This window comes from Hemitrygon akajei, chromosome 11 (genome assembly GCF_048418815.1).
Source record: "Hemitrygon akajei chromosome 11, sHemAka1.3, whole genome shotgun sequence".
Classification (NCBI taxonomy): Eukaryota; Metazoa; Chordata; class Chondrichthyes; order Myliobatiformes; family Dasyatidae; genus Hemitrygon; species Hemitrygon akajei.
This window is the reverse complement of record NC_133134.1, coordinates 164,237,659-164,255,223: the sequence shown is the minus strand read 5'-3', so window position 1 is coordinate 164,255,223 and position 17,565 is coordinate 164,237,659. Positions and strand designations below refer to the sequence as shown.

The following is a 17,565-nucleotide window of genomic DNA, read 5'->3' as shown; positions in this document are numbered from 1 at the left end:
GGAAAATACAACAAACTGAGGTGCAAAGGGACTTGGGAGTCCTTGTGCTGGATTCCCTAAAGGTTAGTTTGCAGGTTGAGTCTGGTGAGGAAGGCAAATGCAAAGTTAGAATTGATTTCAAGAGGACTAGAATATAAAAGCCAAGATGTAGTGTTTAAACTTTATAAAGCACTGGTGATGCCTCTCAGAGTACTATGAGCAGATTTGGACCCTTTATCTTAGAAAGGATGTGCTGGTAACTGGAGAGGGTTCAAAGGAGGTTCACAAAAAAGATGCTAGGATTGAATGGCTTGTCATATGAAGAGCGTTTGATGGCTCTGGGCCTAGAATTCAGAATGATGAGGGGTGACCTCATTGAAACCTATGGAATGGTGAAAGGACTTAATAGAGTGGATGTGGAGAGAATGTTTCCTACGGTGGGAGAGTCTAAGACCAGAGGACACAGCCTCAGAAGAGAAGGGCATCCTTTTAGTTCAGAGATGAGGGGGAATTTCCTTAACCAGAGGGTGGTGAATCTGTGGAATTCTTTGCCACAGGCAGCTGTGGAGGCCGAGTCTTTATGTATATTTAAGGCAGAGGTTGATAGATTCTTGTTTGGTTATGAAGGAATACAGGTAGAAGAAAGGAGGTTGGGCTGAGGGGAAAATTGGATCAGCCGTGATGAAGTGGTGGAATGGACTTGAAAGACCAAATGACCTAATTCTGCTCCTATATCTTATGTTCTTATGGAATTTGTATGCTTTCCCCATAGGTTTCCTCCTGGTGTTCCGCTTTCCTCCCACAGTCCAAAGACATATTGGTTGGTAGGTTGATTGGTCATTGTAAATTGTCCGATGATTTGTTGAGCATTAAATTGGTGGGTTGTTGTGCACCGCTCTACGTAGGGCTGTAATCTCAATAAACAAATAGATAGGCAGTTAAACAAACAAAAAAGCATAAAGGCTTGGACTGCACAGCCATGTGTGGCAATGAATATTAAACCTGATTCTGATAAATTAACAGGTGAACAAATAATTGGTTTGTAGTAGATTTATTTGTAGTTTTAAAGAGTTGTGCAGACAGCTACCAAAATGCAACAGTAACATTTTTGTTCCAGTTACAAGTAAATATATTTTGTTGCAAAAACTACAGTGTACAGTACAGTAAATCTCTGATATTTCAGCACAGTTGGAACTTTTAGTGCCAGACTGTGACGTTGCAGATAAAGTATCTGCTAACAAGCTTTCATGAACCTTTTATGGAGACTACATTGTATCACACTAATTTCCTGGTGAAAGTTTAAAGGGAACACAGGAAACCGAGCACTGTTTGAAGGAAGCATGGGGAGCCGGGAGTGAGGCGACACATGTGGGCTGCCCCAGCAGACCCGCGTTGTGTTGATCTTTAACGCGGAGGTTGCATTTCGCCGTATGCTTTGATGTACGTGTGACAATTAAAGTTAGCCTCTGTCCTTATCTGATGAGCTAGCCGTTGAAGGATCGGGGTTTCTGAATGGTCTGATTCTGAACTGTAGGAGTTTTATCGTTCCCAGAATGTCTAATGAGGATAGATTGAGTGAGCTCCTTCCGAGCAAAGGAGGATGAGAGGTGACCTGATAGATGTGTACAGATTGAGTGGACAGCTGGAGACTTTTCCCCAGGGTGGAAATGGCTAATGCCAGGCAGCATGATTTAAGACCACTGGTGCAAAGTATAGTGTGAGAGTGTGGTGGGTGTGCGGAACACCCTTCCAGGGGTGGTGGCAGCGGCAGATGCATCTAAGAAAATCTTTGATAGGCACATGGATGACAGAAAATGGAATGTTATGTAGAAGGGAAGGGTCAGTTGGTTAAAAGGTGGGCCTTTTTTTTATATAAAAAATTTCTTTTATGATGTATGACCTATCTTCAAATTTTTGATTACAGAGTGGTATACCTTTGTGTTATGCTATAACATTTTGATCAATTTTATTACAATATATGAATGTACACAAGTTATGTTGAGATGTATCTATGTGTTGCACTCTGTCTGAATAAAAAATATTGTAAAAAGAAAGAAGAAGAAAGGTGGGCCAAAGGGCCTGTACTGTAATGTTCTATGTTCTGTCTTGTATGGCCTGCATTCTAGTGGATGTCAGCTCCAGGCGACCCACCAGCTCCATTACGAGGCTCTGCACCACGCCTGCCCTCATCTTGCCGATACTCAGGACATCTTCATGGTCCACTACTTCGTCGCTGTTATACTCCCTTGTCACATTGTTGGTGATCAGAGAGAGTCCGAACACTCGCAGGCCACAGTGTCTCGCCACGGTGACCTCAGGAACGGTGCTCATTCCTGTGGGGTGTGAGAACACATTGTGATTTTCAGAAGGTTAGAGAACAGTAGCATTTCTATTAGCTAATTTATTTATTTAGGGATACAGTCTTTCAGCAACCCCTGATTTAACCTCAGTCTAATCACGGGACGATTTACAAAGACCAGGAAACCTACTAACCACTGCACTGGTTTAGATGTGCAAGATGGTAAGAGGAATAGATGGAGTGGACAGCCAGAAACATTTTTTTTCCCAGAGCACAAATTGCTAATATAAATTGCATAGTCTAAGGGTGATTGGAGGAAAGTATATTGGGGGGGGGGGGCGGATGTGAAATGTAGGCACTGTTCTCTTCAGGGTGCATGGCTCCACGGTAACTGAAATACTCCCATGCCCATAGCCTTTGTTCTGCACCACAGAAATTGGCTGCAGCTGGAAGAAAATTTATGAAATATGAAAGATTTTCTTTGTTGGACTGTATTTCATTATACCCTTCAATCAATAAATAAAATCAAAAGTATGTAAATTTTTAATTTTCATTCTAAGTATTCCTAGTACATATATTACATAACAAAACGTTTACTGTACTACACAGTTTCCAGGCTGTGTGAAACTTTCCTGCTCAGAGCGATGCTTCAGCAGCGCAGCTGTGAAAAAAAATAGAGGGAACATTGGAGATAGTTTTTTTTTACACAGAGAGCGGTGGGAGAGGAGAACGCTCTGTCAGGGTGGTGGGAGAGGTGGATACACTAGGGGCATTTCAGAAACTCCTAGAGAGGCACATGGATGACAGGAAAATGGAGGGCTCTGTAGGAGGGAAGGGTTAGATTGACCTCAGAGTAGGTTAAAGGGTTGGCACAACATTGAGGGCCGAAGGGCCTGTATTGCACTGAACTGTTCCATGTTCTGACTTTAAGCTAGCTCTGCTGTTCTATCCTCAAATATTGCCTAACCTGCTGCTGTTCTACGACTTATCTAGTAAATCATGGAGTGTCGAGGGAGGGGTAGCACCTCTGGTGAAGGGGCTTGTCGTGCCCATTCTGGGGCAGCTCACTCACCTTCGGTCCCCACCAGACACTCAGCTCTCACCTGTGGCTCCAAGTAGCTGTTTGCATGTGAGAGTGACCACACCCCAGTACACCACTTCAACAGGCAGGCTAAACAAGGTGAGGGTAGCTGGTGGCCTCATAGCCCGGTGAGAGAGAGACGTGCCTGTCTCCGCACACAAAGTCAGCTCTGGATGATTTCTACAGAGGAATCTAACGGCCAGGAAGGTGGTACTCCGTGGAGAGCAAAGGGCATGACAAGCCACAGAAGATGTCATGGTCATCCACTGCAACCAGGGAAGGCTCCAATTTGTGTCGCTTGCTCGTACCACTGGACCCAGACTCCTGAGATCGGGAGAGTGAAACTGCCCCAGTGCAATGGGTTTTCCACTTTAAAAATTATCCCACACATCGTCAGGCATGATGGACAACCATCACAGTACATCTTCTTTTGCAGCCTCTGTCTGAATATGCTTTACAGCCAATTAGTATTGAAACAGTGGGATTGTTACAGTGCAGAAAACCCCTTGCTATGATCTTGCACCTTTTTGTTTGGCTGCTCTGCACTTCCTCCGCAGCTGTTACACTTTATTCTGCATTGTTATTGTCTTACCCTGTTCCACCTCAATGCCCTGTGGAGTGATCTAATCTGTATGAACAGAACGCAAGTCAAAGTTTTCACAGACATACTTCTGCCATGGAATTTTGACATCAGAATAGAGTGAGTTTTTGCTTAACCCTTCACCTCCATAGCAGTCCCACTAATCCTATGGCGGTCCGTGTTTCCGGTATTGGTGGCTGTCCTGTCTGATAATGATAGGAAACCTGTGCGGGAGAGTTTTTAAAGTGGAAAAGCCATTGCAGTTCCACTCTCTCGACTCAGAAGTCCAGGTCCAGTGGTACGAACAAGTGTCACAAACTGGGGTCTTCCTGGGCTGCAGCGGATGACCATGACATCATCTGTGCCTTGTCTTCCACTTCGCTCTCCAAGGAGCGTTGCAGTACCACCTTCATAGCCATTGGATCTCACTGTAGATCTCACCTGCCCAGCCCGCTGGAGCTGACTTCACATGCTAGGACAGGTATGCCCCTATCTCACTGGGGTACGAGGCCTGCTGAGCCTGGTTAGGCTGCCTGTCAACACAGTGTAGGGGGTGTGGTCGTTGTCACATGCAAACAGCTACTTGGAGCCAAATACTGTAGAATAGTAAAGGCTGTTTGGCCAGAAACAGGAGAAAATTTGCAGATGCTGGAAATCCGAGCAACACACACCTGAAATGTAAACTGCACCCTTTTCCATCGATGCTGCCTGGCCTGCTGAGCTCCTCCAGCATTCTGTGTGTATCAGGCTCTTCAGCCCGTGATGCTGAACTGACCTTTCAAGCAATCTACCACCTCCCCTCTGCATAGCCCTTCAATTATCTTTTATCCATGCACCTAAGAGTGTCCCAAATGTCCCTGACAGATCTGTCTCTACCACCACCACAGGAAGCACATTCCACACATTCACCACTCTCTGTATAAAACAATGACATACCGCTTCATGTTCTCCTCCAATCACTTAAAATTATGCTCTCCAATGTTAGCAGTTTGCACCCTGGGAGAAAGGTGCTGGCCATCCGCTCCATTAAAGCCTCTCACCACCCCATACGTCCCTGTCAAGTCACCTCCAATCCTTCTTCGCTTCAAAGAGAAAAGCTCTAACTCGCTCAACCTTTCTTCTTAAGACATGCCCTCCAACCTGTAAAAATTTGCCTGTACCCCCTCCAAAAGCCTCACATTCCTCCTATGATGTGGCAAAGCAGGAATGATTCTGCCTAATCCCATCGACTGTCACCTGGAGCATACCCCTTCAGACCCCTCCCATCCAGGTGCTTATCCAAACTTCTCTGAGATGTTGAAATCGAACCCGTATCCAGCACTTTTACTGGAAGTTCATATCACACTCTCAACGCCCTGTGAATGAAGAAGTTCCCCTTCAGGTTCCCCTTAAATATTTCACCTTTAATACTTAACCTCTGACTTCTAGTTCTAGTTCTAGTCTCACCCAACCTCAGTGAAAAAAGTTTGTGTGCATTTATCCTGTCTATACCACTCATGATTTGTATCAAATCTCACCTCACTCTCCTACACTCGGGGGAATAAAGTCCATCCTTCTCAAACTTTCCCAATAACTGAGGTGCAACATCCTTGTAAGGTTTCTCTGTGCTCTTTCAATCTTATTGATACTTTTCCTGTGGGTGGGAAACTAAAGTTCTCTGATCTCACTGTCAAGTTGGATGTGAGAACTGGTAATTTCAGTTCGCTTATAAAACTGAGGCTGAACTTAACAAGTCAGTTCAATGGCATATTCTGCAAAAGATAGCGAACTTGGCCAAACTCCAGTATAAAATGGTGTTCAAGCTGTTTATATCCAAGTACACGTGCTAGATCAGCACTCCTTCCATCCCAGGTCCCAGTTCTCTTGAGCATATATTCTGGAGCTTTGTGGTGCAGAATGGGCCCCCTCCTTAAAAACACCCACTTCCTCTGTACTCAATATTGTGTGGATAGGAAGGACAGTGTTATGTCAATGCACGGCTTTGTTCTACACTGTACCCTGCTAATGCTGAAATGCATAGAGATTTGTCTGAAAGTTCGTACCCACAGCATCAGCTCCGAGCCTGTGAAGAAGGTGTGCCTCAGCAATTGTCTCGTAGCTGGGGCCTCCGACCATGCAGTAAACGCCTTCGTGCATAATGTTTTGGCAGTTCAGCTCAGAGCTTATGTCCAGAGCCAGCTTGCCCAGAGCTCTGTCGTACGCATCGGACATGGGGGGAAAGCGGCATCCAAACCTGCAGGCAAGATTACTTTGATTATTTCATCAGTTTTTGCTTCTCTTCCCACAGGTGATCATTAGATCAAATGGTATTCTCTGCAGCTGTTCCGCATTATGTTATTGGCTTCCCTTGTACTACCTCAGTGCTTCGATCTGTATGATTGTAGACTTCAGGAAGGGGAGATCTGGAGAACATACACACCAGTCCCATCAAGGGGTCAGCAGTGAAATGGTGAGCAGCTAAAATGCCTGGGCATCAACATCTAGGATGATCTAACCTGGGCCCAGCATTTTGATGACATCACCAGAAAGGCATGTCGGTGGCTATGTTTTATTAGGAGTTTGAGGTGATTTGGCGCCTCACCAAAGACTCTAGCCAATTTTTACGATGTACTGCAGAGTGCGTTCTGACTGGTTAGATCACCGTGTAGCAAGAGGCTCCAATGCACAGGAGCGAAGAAAGCTGCAGAGCTTTCTATACTCATCCATCTCCATCACAGCACACCACTCCCCACCATCATGGACATTGTTAAAAGGCGGTTCCTTAGGAAGGCGGTATCCATCATTAAAGACCCTCACCATCCTGTACATGCTCTCTTCTCATCGCTACCAGAGGATCCAGAGAACACTCAACAGATTAGGAACAGCTTCTTTCCGTCAGCCACTATGTTGCTTGGTTTTATCTATTTATTGATCTTTTTACTGTAACTTGTGGTGATTTTTATGTACTGCATGGGACTCCTGCCACAAAACAACATTTCATGACGGGTGACCATATTTGGGGCTTCAGAGTTTGAATGGCTCTGCTGTGCGGAGAGCGAAGATGCACAAAGTTCCTTGTCACCTCCTCATCAGTGAAGAAGACCCAGCTAAATCTCCACTTTCTGAGGAGTGCAAGGCTCCCTGCTTCCATTCTGACAACATTCTACAGGAATGCATTCGAGAATGTCCTGTCTGGCTGCATCATTGTGTGGTACAAAAGCTGCAAGGTGTTGGACCTCAAGATGCTACAGAGGACAGTAAAAACCACTGAGAAGATCCCTATCCCCTATTTGTGACATTTACCGGGATTATTATAGACAGAGGGCCGGAGGCATTGTTGAGGATCCCGACCACCCATCCCACAATCTCTTTGACCCACTACCGTCAGAGAGGTGGTACAGGCACATCAGGACTAGGCCTGTCAGACTGGGTAACAGCTTCTTCCCTCAGGCTATGAGACTAATGAATGCCTTGTCACTACCGAGGTCTCATCACTAGGACAGTGAGCTGAGCACTGTTTACGTGTGCTGTGCATTACTACATGCATTTTGAATTAGATTTTATTAATTTATTTATGGTAATATTTTATTGTATGTGCTGTGTGCGATATGCCTTGTGGGTTCACTGTGGTCCAAAGGAACAAGAGTTTGTTTGGTTGTATATACATACAGTCAGATGACAATAAACTTGAATATGAACTAGATTGTCATAGTGGTGGGGAGGGTGGTATTGGGGATAAGCTCCCACTACCTATTAAAAACCCGCAATGGTGTGCATCTCAAATAGCCTCTGACAACCAAGTCCAGCTCCTGGTCTTCATATGTGGTTTAGCTACTAGGCCTAGCGGAACCATTTCTACTGACAGGAGAAGGGGCAAAGATGAGTTACTAGTGCCTTAAAACCAGTCGCTTTGGACAGTTGGGGCTCGTCAGCCGTGGTTGGCAGCTCATCTAGAAGTAAAACTCTGATCCTTATGGGGAAGGCTTTGAGAGTAAACCCCAAGGGAAAAATCCGGAGCTGGAGTCCCTAAGGCAGTCCCACATTGAGCTCAGCACTGACTGGCAACTCCTGCATTGCCACTGATGCCAAACCGTGTCGGTCTCTGCCGTTCCTTTGGATTCATCAGCTGTGGGGCGTGTTGGACCCTGCAACATGGGTAACGGATTGCTCTCCACATCGTACTGCCCTGGCTTGCATGTCTAGGATGAAACATCCATGGTCAACCTTAATCAACAAGAGGGCCTCTATGTACTTGAACTTGAACGCTTAGACAAAGAGGTGTTTTTGTGTGTTATGATGGTCCAATAGAGAGTTGAGGAGTGACTGGTTTTTCTCTTCTGAGTGACAGGAGGATGAGAGGTGGTTTGATAGATGTCTACAAGATGACAAGAAGCATAGATAGAGTGGACAGCCAGGGCCTTTTCTCCAGGGTAGCAATCATACGATTTTGATGTGATTGGAGGAAAGTCTAGGGGGCACGTCAGGCGTGTTTTCTACACAGAGCCTGGTAGTGTGTGGAACACACTGCTGGGGTGGTGACAGAGGCAGATACGTTAGTATTATTTAGGAGACTCTTAGATAGGCACGTGGATGAAAGGCAAGTGGAGGGCTATGTTGGAGGGAAGGGTTAGATTGATGTTGGAGTAAGCTGAAAGGTTGGCACAACATTGTGGGCCGAAGGGCCTTACTTTGCTGTACTGCCCTATGTTCTGTTTCTCTCTCCACATATGTTGCCTTACCAACTGAGTATTTCACGCGGTTTTTTAGATTGGGATAAAACTTGACAATACTTCGATAACTTCTTGGTATTGATTTCATTGGGAAGTTAAAAGGGAGGACCGGCTAATGTAAAGGCTTTGATCGGGGGGTGGGGGGTCTGTATACCGCTCATCGTTGGGGCCTCGGAGAGGATGTTGCCCTGCCAGGCCTGGCATATTAATGTGGTCCTTGATGATCATGAGGTCTCCGGTGCTGTAGCCATCTGCGAGTGATCCAGCGGCGTTGGTCACAATCAGAACTTCCACACCCAGTAGTTGGAACACACGGACTGGGAAAGTCACCTTGGGGAAAACAGGAGCAAAGGTACACATTAATGGTAGAGCATGAGACTGCAGAGGCTGGGGCTGGGAACAAAAATAACTACTGGGGGAGTTCAGCGGGTCAAGCAGCATCAGTGGAGGCAAAGGGGTGGTGGATTTAGGGGTGTTGCAAGGGCGTCAAAGGTTTATGGAGAGAAGGCAGGAGAATAGGATGATATATCAGCCATGATGGAATGGTGGAGCAGACTCAATGGACCGAACGGCCTAATTCTGCTCCTATGTCAAGGTAGGAGTTCCCAACCTGGACCCCTCAGTTAATGGTTGGGGTCCATGGTGTAAACAAAAAGGTTGGGGAACACCTGGTCTTATGGATGTTCTGGGTCAAGTCCTGATGCAGGGTCTCCACCCAAAATGTCTACTATCCCTTTGCCTCCACGGATGCTGCCTGATCTGTTGAGTTCCTCCCGCATTCTCTTTGTTTGCTTCACATTAATACTATTCTAGAGCATGGCACAATGGCAAAGTGGTTAGCGTAATGCTTTACGGTACCAGCTGTAAGATTGCGGTTCAATTCCTGCCATTGTCAGTAAGGAGTTGGTACGTTCTCCCCGTGACCGCGTGGGTTTCCTCCTGATGCTCCGGTTTCCTCCCACATTCCAAAGACATAAAGGTTAGGGTTATTTATTGATTGAGATACAGCATGGAATAGAGCCTTCCTAGCCCAATCACAGGGCAATTTACAATGATTGATTAACCTACCAGCTGGTACATCTTTGGACTGTGGGAGGAAACCAGAGCACCCAGAGGAAACCCACGCAGTCACGGGGAGAACGTGCAATCTCCTTACAGGCAGCAGCGGGAATTGAACCCGGGTTGCCTGTACTGTAAAGCATTGTGCTAACCACTACACCACTGTGCCGCCTGTACAAAGTGTAGACTTGCTACGTTGGTGCCACAAACATGGCGACTAATGCCGGTTGCCCTCGGCACAACCCTTGCTGATTGCATTTGATGCATCTCACTGTATGCTTCAATGTTTTGATGTACATGTGACAAATAAAACTCAGCTTTGTTTATATCTTTATAATCTTTCAGGAAGGGCAGCGGGAAATGTAGACAGAGTTGGTGGAGGGGAGGCTGGTTTGTGTGTAGAGCAGAGCTGTGTTCACCACTCGCTGCAGTCTTGGACAGAGCAGTTGCCGTACCAAACTCTAACGTATCTTGTTAGCAAAGCATCCAATCACAATCATATTGCTGTTTGTAAGATCTTGCTACCAGCAAGAGGCACAGGCCAGAGAAATTCCCAGCTTCCAAACATATTTCATCCATTATAAAATCCTTTGGGATGTCCAATTACACCCTGTATTGTGAAATACAGCAACAATTGACTAAATGACTATCAACACCATTTGCAAAATTTCCTTCAGAACTTAGAACATCGACAGAGGAATAGAATTAGGCTATTTGGCCCATTGAGTCTGCTGCTCCATTCCATCATGGATGATTTATTCTCCCTCTCAACCCCATTCTTCTGCCTTCTCCCTGTAACCTTGGATCCCCTGACGAATCAAGACCTTATCAACCACCACTATAAATACACCCTGTGACTTGGCCTCCACTGCCATCAGTGGTCATAAATTCACTAGCTTTTGTCTAAGGAGATTCCTCCTTATCGCTTTTCAAACATAGAACATAGTACAGCACAGTAACAGTACAGGCCCTTCAGCCCATGATGTTGTGCTGACCTTCTAACTTGCTCTAAAATAAGTCTAACCCTTCCCTCACACATAGGCCTCCATTTTTCTTTCATCTGTGTGAGTCTCTTAAATGTCCCTAATGTATCTGCCTCTACCACCATCAGAATCAGGTTTATTATCACCGGTCGGTATGTGACGTGAAGTTTGTTAACTTAGCAGCAGCAGTTCAATGCAATAATATAGAAGAGAAAAAATTATAAATAAAATAAAAACAACAACAACAAGTAAATCAATTACAGTATACATATATTGAATAGATTTTTTTTAAATGTGCAAAAAACAGAAATATTGTATATTGAAAAAATGAGGAGGTGTCCAAGGATTCAATGTCCATTTAGGAATCAGATGGCAGAGGGGAAGAAGCTGTTCCTGAATCGCTGAGTGTGTGCCTTCATGCTTCTGTACCTCCTACCTGATGGTAACAGTGAGAAAAGGACATGCCCTGGGTGCTGGAGGTCCTTAATAATGGTCGCTGCTTTCCTGAGCCACCGCTTCCTGAAGATGTCCTGGGTACTTTGTAGGCTAGTACCCAAGACAGAGCCAACTACTCTGCAGGTCCTTTTGGTCCTGTGCAGTAGTCCCTCCATACCAGACAGTGAGTGATGCAGCCTGTCAGAATGCTCTCCATAATACATGTATAGAAATTTTTGAGTGTATTTGTTGACATGACAAATCTCTTCAAACTCCTAATGAAGTATAGTCACTGTCTTGCCTTCTTTATAACTACTTCGATATGTTGGGACTAGGTTTGATCTTCAGAGATCTTGACCACCACTATTTGGTTAAAAATAATATACTGCTGAATTTTTTTTTGCATCCTACTGCAGTGGTAGCCACTTAAACTGATGTGCTGATGTTTATCATTATCTATTGCATTGTCCCACGGCAGGAATGGGGTGTTGCCTTTACCTTTGTGAGTGGGTATCCTTCATACATATGGAAACGCCCTTGCATGCAGACACAAGTCTTCCCCTTCAGCTCTCCGAATACAAGCTGGCTCGCGTGTCCTTTCACTGAATGAACAAAGATCAATCATCAGTAGCCATGACAATTTCCAATGCTGAAGAGTTCTCTCCTACGACACAATGAACTCTTGACTTCACAATCTACCTCATTTTGACCTTGCTCCTCATTATCTGCCTGTACTGCACTTTCTCTGTAAATGTAACACTTTATTCTGCATTCTGTTGCTGTTTTCTCTTTACTACCTCAATGCACTGTTGTAAAAAAAGTAATCTGTATGGATGGCACGCGAGACAAGTGTTTCACTTGGTGTATGTGACAATAATAAACCAATTTACTCATTAATCCTTATTCTTTGTAAACTTGAGCTCAGCTAAAACTGATTCTCCCTTGCCCTTACTTGTAAAAAGATAAAGATTAGCTTTATCTATCATATGTACATTGAAAAGTACATTATTTGCGTCATCAACCAACACAATACGAGGATGTGCTGGGGACACAACGCAAGGGTTGTTGTGCTTCAGTCACAAACATAGCATCCCCACAATTTTTAACCCTAACCAGTACACCTTTGGAATATGGGAGGAAACCAGGGTACCCAGAGCAAACCCACACATTCATGGGAGAACGTCCAAACTCCTTACAGATAAAGCATTATGCTAACTGCTATGCTACCTTCCCACACAGAGGCCTCTTTTTCCATCATCCCAATGTGAATGTCACCTTGATTTAAAAATGTTCACCCTTGTTTTAAAGCTCTTCCAGCATTTTAGCATCCTAACCTCTTTGATTTTAACCTAAGGGGAGAAGTAAAGCCCGTAACTTCCCAACTTAAAATGTGCACTGGATTGAATCACTACAGTTTAGCAACACTATGATCATTTTGAACATCTTGCATTAAAATAGACTTCTAATTGTGTTGTTCCTTGTAAAAAAAAAAGTGCATCATTTATACTTTTCTAGTGAATCCTGCTTATATGATGCAGAATATCCATGCTGCTGCTGCAGTTAAGTTTCTTATTGCACCCGTGTAGACACATTCTCACGCAGATGACAATAAACTTGACTTTGGATCCTCCACACAAGTTGGTCCCTGTCATTCCTGGAAAAGCAGTCAACTTCCAACAAATGTATAAAATTGTACAGTAATTAGTTCTCTCTGGCTAACTTACCTGGAATAATGTTTTTCATCAATCTGGGTTAAACATTTCAATAAAAAAAAATCAGGAATTATTCACAAGGTACACAGTTAATAACTTAACAATACTGATGTACTGAGGGATCCTGGGGTCCAAGTCCATCGGTCTCTGAACGTGGCCATGTAAGTTGATGGGATGATAAAGAAGGCATAGGGCTTGCTGCCTATAGTAATTAAGGCACTGAGTTTAAGAATCAGGAAGTTATGTTGCAGCTTTATAAATCTCCGGTTAGGGCTGCACTGGACATTGCATTTAATCCTTAAGACCATAAGATGTAGGAGAATTAGGCCATTCAGCCCATCGAGTCTGCATCATGGCTGATCCCAGATCCTACTCAACCCCATACACCTGTCTTCTCACCATATCCCTTGATGCCCTGACCAATCAGGATGTGAACAACATCCGCCTTAAATATACCCATGGACTTGGCCTTCACCACAGTCTATGCCAGAGCATTCCACAGATTCACTACACACTGGCTAAAAAAAAAAATCTCCTTACCTCTGTTCTAAAGGGTCGCTCCTCAGTTTTGAGCCTGTACCCTCTACTTCTGGCTACCCCCACCATAGAAAACATCCTCTCCACATCCACCCTATCTCGTCCTTGGATACTATATAGATTAAAGAACATGTGCCATAAGGAAAGGCTGGAGAAATTGAGTTGCTTTCTCTGGATCGGTGGAATTTGGGGGGGGGGGGGGGTGGGGAGATCTGACAGAGATTTATAAAATTATGAAGGGCACAGATAGATAAGTGTCTCTTTTCCTAAAGTTGAAATGTTTAATACTAGAGGTCATGGCAATTAGCGTGAGAGGGGTAAAGCTTAAAGGAGACGTGCAGAGCAAGTTTGTTTTTTAAATACACAGATTGTGGTTGATGCTCGGAATGTGCTGCCTGGACTGGTGGTGAAGGCAGATACGTTTGGAACGTTTAAGAGGCTCCTTGATGGGCACATCAGTGTGCAGAGAATGGAAGGTGGTGGTGGTGGGGACGTGGATTATTTGCGGGCAGAAGGGATTAGTTTAATTAGGCATCATTAGCTTCAGCACAACATTCTGAGCCATAGGGCCTGTACTGTACTGTTCTATCTTCTAATGAATCATTAATTATAGAACATAGAGGCTATTTGGCCCATTGTATCAGTGCCAGCTCTTTGTTCATCTCTCTTCTCTTGGTCTTCCTGTGTCTGGCCTTTTAAAGCGAATTATCCAATTCCAGTTTGAAAGTTAAAATATCTCTATCAACATTTTTGGAAGCATTTTCTATGTAATACTGAATCGTGGTGAAAATAATTTGGTGGCTCTCATTGGTGGCTCTTTTGAAGTTATCTTTAAACCTTCTTCAATAGTAAACACAGATTCTGTGTTTACTTGCACAATCAAGGTTCAAGGTAATTTCATTGCTAAAGTACATATATTTCACCACATACCATTCTCAAATTCATTTTCTTGTGGGTATTCACAGTATATACAAAGAAGCACAATAGAATCAATGAAAGACTGTACACAAGATGGACAAACAAGCAGTGTGCAAAAGACAACAAACTGTGCGAATACAAAAATTGCACCCAAATAAAAACTAACAAATAAACTAGACAATTAAATAAACTTGAGACCTTGAAAATGTTTTTGAATACTTTTAGCAAATCTGTGGATGGGTCTCCAATGTTCCTTACCTGTGCTTTTAGGGAAGTTGGGAATATCAGCGTATTTGAAGGTCTCGTGATCAGTGAGTGTCTGAGCAAGCATTCCCAGTCCAGAGCCGCAGATTATCGCAACCTTTGGTTGGTGTTTGATCCTCGATAGCAACCATTCTGCTGTCTCCTGATAGGTCTCATAACTGAAGCAATTCACATGGTCATCAAAGGCAAACACAATGTAATATTGTGCAAGGACATGAAATTATTATATGAAACAAAGTAAATGGATAGTGTCAGAGCCTCTTAAATTCTATTATACTTCCCTCACATTCTCATCCAGACCAGCTAATAGATTCAGTTCACTGTCATAGAACAATACCATACAGTTTGGCCCAACTTCCCATGCCAGCCAAGGTGCCCATATCGCCTAGCCTCATTCGCCTGTGTTTGTCCTATATTCCCTCTGAACTCGTCCAAATGCTTTTTCAATGCTAACATAAGGACTGCAGTTACTAGAATCGGGAGCACCCCACAAAGTGCTGGAGGAACTCAGCAGGTCAGGCAGTGTCCACGGAGGGAATTGGAAAGTCACCATGAGTCCAAATGAAGGTGCATGAAGAATCAGAATCAGATTGAGGTTTAATATCATTGGCATATGTCATGAAATGTTTTGTGGCAGTAGTACATTATATAATGATAAACACTAAATTACAGTAAGTATATATACTGTATAGTGTGTGTATGTGTATATATACACACATATACATACATATATATTCATGGCAGTTGATCATGGCCTCATGACCATGATTGTTCTTGGCAAATTTTTCTACAGAAGTGGTTTGCCATTGCCTTCTGGGCTGTGTCTTTACAAGACGGGTGACCCCAGCTGTTGTGTTCGATATGAGGGAGAGTGCAGAGAGCACACGTCTCCACGGCAGCGTGCAGGCTATTCAACTAAACTTTATTGATAACGCTGCTTGTACAATAATGTGAACTCTTCCCCATGTGGGAGCGGCTAACCGAGAGGCATAAGATTAACCCTTTAACCACCACAACACCAGCCATTATCAATACTCTTCGGAGATTGCCTGGAGTCAGAGGTCACATAACCAGGACTTGTGATACGTACCGGCTGCTCAAACGACCATCCACCACCTGCTCCCATGGCTTCACATAACCCAGGGTGGGGTGGGAGGAGGGCTAAGCAGGTGCTACATCTTGCAGACTAACAGAGGGAATGAATGCCTTACACCTCCTATGGTAGAGACCTATCTCCAGCCTGCCACCCCAGTCTACATATTTATTTAAAAAGTTAAATTGGCTAAGTAGTGCAAAAAGAGAAAAAAAAGATACTGAGCTTCTGTTCATGGTTTCAATGTCTTTTCAGAATTCTGATGGCAGAGGAGAAGATGCTATTCCTGAATTGTTGAGTGTGTGCCTCCAGGCTCCTGTACCTCTTCCCTGATGATTGTCAGCGATCTATTTTCTTCCACAGATGCCAGCTAACCTGCAAAGTTCCTCCAGCAATTTGTATGTTGGTCTTTTAAATGTTCTTAGAACACATACTTCTGGTAGCTCGCTCCATATCCAGAACACACCCTATCCCTTGGGTCCTTTCAGACTCTTTACCCTCTCGCCTCAAACCATTGCCAGCAAGTGCTTTTTTAGAATTCTTTTAATTCCAAAAGGGAATGAAAAGGTAATTCAAAACTCAGCATTTCTGTGGATGGCACTGCAACGTGATGGTCAGCATGACACTATTACAGCGGCAGTGTCTTGAGTTCAATTCTGCTGCTGTCTGTAAGGAGTTTGCATGTTCTTCCCGTGACTGCGTGGGTTTCCTCCCACACTCCAATGATCTACAGGTTAATAGGGTAATGGATCACATGAGTGTAATTGTTTGGCGTGGGTGCGTTGGACTGGAAAGGCCTGATACTATGCTGTAACTCTAAATAAATTGGGCTCTGTGAATGCATAGTGGTTAATGTGATGCTATCTGAGCTCAGGCCATTTCAGAGTTTAATTCTGGTGCCATCTTTAAGAAGTCCCTGTGGATTGCTCGGGTTTTCCCGGGTCTGCTGGTGTTCTCCCACAGTCTAAAGATGTAGTACTTAGGCTAACTGAACATTGTAAATTGTTCTGTTATTGGGGTTAATTGGGGTTATCGGGGGTTGTTGGAACACTGCGGCTAGAAGGGCCTATTCCATGCTGATTTGCTAAATAAATAGGTAGATAAATAAAACAAATAAACAAGCAAACAAAATAAAATGTAAAAAGATCAATGCATCCTCTTTATCAATTATAGTCTCAACCACATTCTCCTGGGCTGTGACTCCAAAAGCATTTCTTCCTTATTATATACTGATGCAAGTTTCCTGTTCAGTGTATTCAAAAAACAATCCAACAGGTAGCCGTGAGATATACTAAACAGTATTTCACCAATCAGGAACTTCAGTGAGCAGTCATACACAATACAGGGAACATGACACTAAATAAGCCAGGACCATCTCCAACAGGACAGAATTTAACCAGCTACACTTGACAATCAGTGATATTACCAATTTTTGTCAACACAGCATTGAAACTTAAACTGAGATCTCTTGACTAGTGTTGTACAGAGTTCTATCATAATTTCCCCAATCTTAGATTCTGTGGCTCAACTAACAGCATCACATTCCCGTTTCAACCACCTTACCAATCTTAGTCCTTTTAAGGATCTATTGGTGTTTGTTTCTCCAAAAATCTATTTCTTCCTATTTGTTTTCTAGTCTTTTGCTTTGCTGCTTCTTGACAAAAAGAAATGCTTTATAATTTTTCTCATTAAATTCTATTTGCCACTGGTTTGTCCAGCTGACCATCGATACATTCCTGCAGCCCCAGAAACTAAAAAGACATCTTACCAAATGGCATCTACAGAATGCATCATGTCAAATCTCACACTGTCTCCTTCGGTTCCTTACAGGAACGTTTCCCTCAGTTAGCTTATTAAGTGAGAACAGTGTTCACTGTGTGATCCCTCGTACAGGCAGTCAATTAGTATTTAAAGGA

General features: G+C 43.8%; 1 protein-coding gene across 1 annotated transcript; it reads right to left on the bottom strand.

Annotated features, from left to right (window-relative positions):
• Positions 1–1,014: 1,014 nt before the first annotated feature.
• On the bottom strand, positions 1,015–17,548 carry pnp4a (purine nucleoside phosphorylase 4a). The gene is made up of 6 exons (XM_073062145.1): positions 17,418–17,548; positions 14,551–14,714; positions 11,624–11,727; positions 8,803–8,978; positions 5,982–6,172; positions 1,015–2,312 (listed from the first exon to the last, which is right to left on the bottom strand). The coding sequence occupies exons 1-6, from the start codon at positions 17,441–17,443 to the stop codon at positions 2,074–2,076; spliced, it is 900 nt and encodes a 299-aa protein (XP_072918246.1). The 5' UTR covers positions 17,444–17,548; the 3' UTR covers positions 1,015–2,073.
• Positions 17,549–17,565: the final 17 nt, after the last annotated feature.

Excerpts from the sequence above, each read along its gene's own strand:
- pnp4a (XM_073062145.1), bottom strand. The coding sequence starts at position 17,443 with ATGATGCATTCTGTAGATGCCATTTG. Across the intron at positions 8,979-11,623 it reads AAGGATACCCACTCACAAAG|GTGACTTTCCCAGTCCGTGT; the intron begins GTAAAGGCAACA and ends GTTTTCCCCAAG. Across the intron at positions 2,313-5,981 it reads GCTCGGAGCTGATGCTGTGG|GAATGAGCACCGTTCCTGAG; the intron begins GTACGAACTTTC and ends CACACCCCACAG.